General features: G+C 40.4%; 1 protein-coding gene across 1 annotated transcript; it reads right to left on the bottom strand.

The window, feature by feature from the left end:
* Nucleotides 1-253: 253 nt before the first annotated feature.
* LOC144560811 (pyruvate decarboxylase 2-like) lies at nucleotides 254-2581 on the bottom strand. Its single transcript, XM_078310052.1, has 6 exons — nucleotides 2129-2581; nucleotides 1879-2042; nucleotides 1110-1760; nucleotides 881-998; nucleotides 583-771; nucleotides 254-480 (listed from the first exon to the last, which is right to left on the bottom strand). The coding sequence occupies exons 1-6, from the start codon at nucleotides 2579-2581 to the stop codon at nucleotides 310-312; spliced, it is 1746 nt and encodes a 581-aa protein (XP_078166178.1). The 3' UTR covers nucleotides 254-309.
* Between the last annotated feature and the right edge of the window lie 708 nt (nucleotides 2582-3289).

Genomic DNA, 3289 nt, shown 5'->3' with positions numbered 1-3289 from the left:
AAATTGCTCACACATGTTTTTAAGAAGTGTTGCTATATATATGTGAATTTGTTGTTTCAAAATTATTAATTTCTGCATATAGAGAATGTTCAATTGAATGGTAGAGTGAAAAGAAATTATTCAAGTAATAACTGGGAATTGTTACAAAATAAAATCACCAATTCAGCTTCAATTTGTTACAATTTGACAGTGATCTTAATTTAACCATTGACAAAAAATAAAAAATAAAGCGGAAAGGAATTTATTGAGGATACAATAGAGCATAAAGCTTGAAAATGTATTGGTAGATTAAATTCACACAACTCAAATCTATTGACGATTTGGAGGCCTGCTGTTTGCAGATGACACACGGGACCCCCACTCAAGCAGCTCTTTGCTGGTGTCATCCTTGTGAACAATCACCTCTATAAAGCACAAGCAATCCTGCTTCGGCCCCACAGCTGTCTCAATAGCTTCCTTCAGTTCTTCCTCACATGTAACCTGCATTAATAGACCCCAAAAAAAAATAGTTCACAACTTCTCATATGAAGATGGATTTATTTTTATTTTTTAATTGGAATGTTAGAATGAAACAAAATGTACCTTAGCAGTCCAACATTTGCCCTCCCCATTGTGGATAGCATCAACAATACCAGTGTAACTCCAGTTCTTGATCACATTGTACGGGCCGTCATGGATTTCCACTTCAATGGTGTAGCCACCATTGTTTATGAGGAATATAATGGCGTTCTGATCACAACGGATCATGGTCGACACATCCTGAGCTGTCACCTGAGAAAATTGATAGTTTCAATGTTTAGTTAAGCTATGTTACATACTCATCATTTACATCAATAGCCAATTCAGTTAAAATGATGATTAGATTAACTAAAATAATTACCTGGAAGCTACCGTCACCAATGCATGCAATCACACGCTTATCTTTAGCAGCTTGTGCATAACCAAGTGTCGCCCCGACAGACCACCCAATCGATCCATATTGCATTTGGAATTCGTACCTACAAAGTCATGACAGTTTCTGATCAAAACAAATAACATACATTGATAGAATTTCTCAAACTATCTTAAGCGATCAAATCAAATAGAATATGAAGGAGAAGAAATTATACCCGCAACCTTCAGGCAGTTTAAGCTTCTGGCAATTGAACCAAGAGTCACCAGTCTCAGCAATTACTGCAGTGTTACTAGAGAGCATGTCCTGTATATGCTTAAACAAAATATTAACCCTGAGGGGATCCTTCGGATCTGACTTAAGTGGCTGTCCATGTGGCACAAAAATCCTTTGGTAATTCTCATAAGCAGTTGTATTTTTCTTGATCCTCTTTACAAGAGCCTGGAGAAAGTCTTTCATGTAGACAAAACCAAAGGCGGGCCCATTTGTCACGACGACACGATCTGGCTCCACAATGATCGCCTTCTCTTTCTTCAGAAGGACAGAATATCCAACTGAGCTGTAGTCATTAAATATGGGGCCTGCAAAGATGTACACATCAGCAGATTCTATGATTTCTGCACAGAAGGCGGTACTGACAGCGCCCCAGTATGTACCGATGAAGTGCGGCAGGTTTTCTGGTACAAGCCCCTTGGCAGATGGCATGACTGCCACTGGGTAGCCCGACGCACCAGCAAGTTCGACAAAATCATTTTTGGCCTTTGCCACTCGGATTTTGGGCCCAGCGACCATGACTGGTTTAACAGCCTTGTTTAGGACTGCCAAGGTGGCCTCCACAGCTGCCTCAAGCCCCATCTGGTTGCTCATTCTGATTTATGCAACAAAATGTGGTTGGTTAATGCCAACTAATTTTACCGCAGTAAAATCAACAATACGACGACTTAGGAAAAAAAGAAAAGAAGAAGAGGCTAAATTGTGATATATACTTGGGGGTGAGGAAGAAGGGAACAGGCTCTGGGTTAAAGGTGGGGTGAGAGATACTAGGGAGGTTACAACTGATGCTAATATACACCGGCTTGCTCTCCTTAAGCGCCTTTGAAATTGCTTTGTCGATCTGCTTGTGTGCTTCTTCCAAGTTGTTCACCACTGCCTAATTCAAAGAACGGAAACATTAAAAAGAAAGAAACAAATAGGCAAGGATTTTTTTAATTCTCTTTAGTTATCCAATTAAATTACCTGGTAGCACGTGACGGTCTGGAAGCACCGCAACTCCTGGGAGAAATCAGGCAAACCAATAGTGTGATGCAGAACGCAGTTCTTACCAAAATCGTTCGAGTTAGGCCCACCTACGATGCAAATCAAAGGTAGGTTCTCACTATACGCACCGGCAATGGCATTCAACACACTGAGCCCACCGACCGTGAAGGTGACAACACATGCGCCAACACCGCGAGACCTTGCATAGCCATCAGCAGCATATCCAGCATTCAGTTCGTTGCAACAACCAATCAGGCGCAGCCCAGGCTCGGCCAGAAGGTGGTCGAGCAAGGCCAGGTTGAAGTCACCGGGAACAGAGAAGACATCGTTGACCCCAACCTGGACCAATCGGCGTGCCACATAACATCCGAGGGTTGTTTCAGAGGCTGAGACCAGTGGAACCGGGGTGATCGATGGGGAGTGGCCTACCATCGTGGAGTTGATAATGGTGTCCATGGAGAGTGATAGAGAAAAGAAGAGCGGGAGTTTTTTTTTTTATTTGAAGGTACTTTGATATCAGGTTGGGCTGATTGAAGAATATATATAATGGAGGAATGAGATTGGTCTGTAGGCCTGTAGCTGAAGGATTTGTCAACAATTTGATGTGGGTCCTATGCGTCGGCAACTCAGTCGTTGAGGAGAAATTATTATTTGTATTTTTTGCGGAAAAATGCCATTAGGCTACTTAATTTCATAACAACTAGGCGAATTAATTACATGCATACAGTAGTACAGATGTCATATCCATGCAAACTATAAAAGGTACATCAACTTGTTATGTAATCCATGCAAATTCAAGAAACGTGCTGTGTTGTATATGTGTCTAGAAAATATAACTTGTTATGGCATCACATGTCAACTTCAAATGAATGGCATTCGGAAGAGCTAGCGATAGCACCTCAAATCAAAACAAAATGTGATTCTTTCTTTCTTTTTGTTTCTTTTATTCACAATTGTTTTTTTCTCATTCCGTAATTGTAATTAGCAACTAGTTAAAGTTTATTTATTTATTTTAAATAAGGAAGTTGGAAGTCTAACTTACTAACATCTATTTAATTATGTCCAAAAGGTGTTTTAGTGGCATAAAATGTTGTTCTTAGTTAAAGGTGTTGTACAAACCTTTTTTTTATTGGAGCGTGC

Source organism: Carex rostrata, chromosome 10 (genome assembly GCF_964058835.1).
Source record: "Carex rostrata chromosome 10, lpCarRost1.2, whole genome shotgun sequence".
NCBI classification, from domain to species: Eukaryota; Viridiplantae; Streptophyta; class Magnoliopsida; order Poales; family Cyperaceae; genus Carex; species Carex rostrata.
The sequence above is the reverse complement of the archived record's forward strand: the minus strand, read 5'-3'. Positions and strand labels throughout refer to the sequence as shown.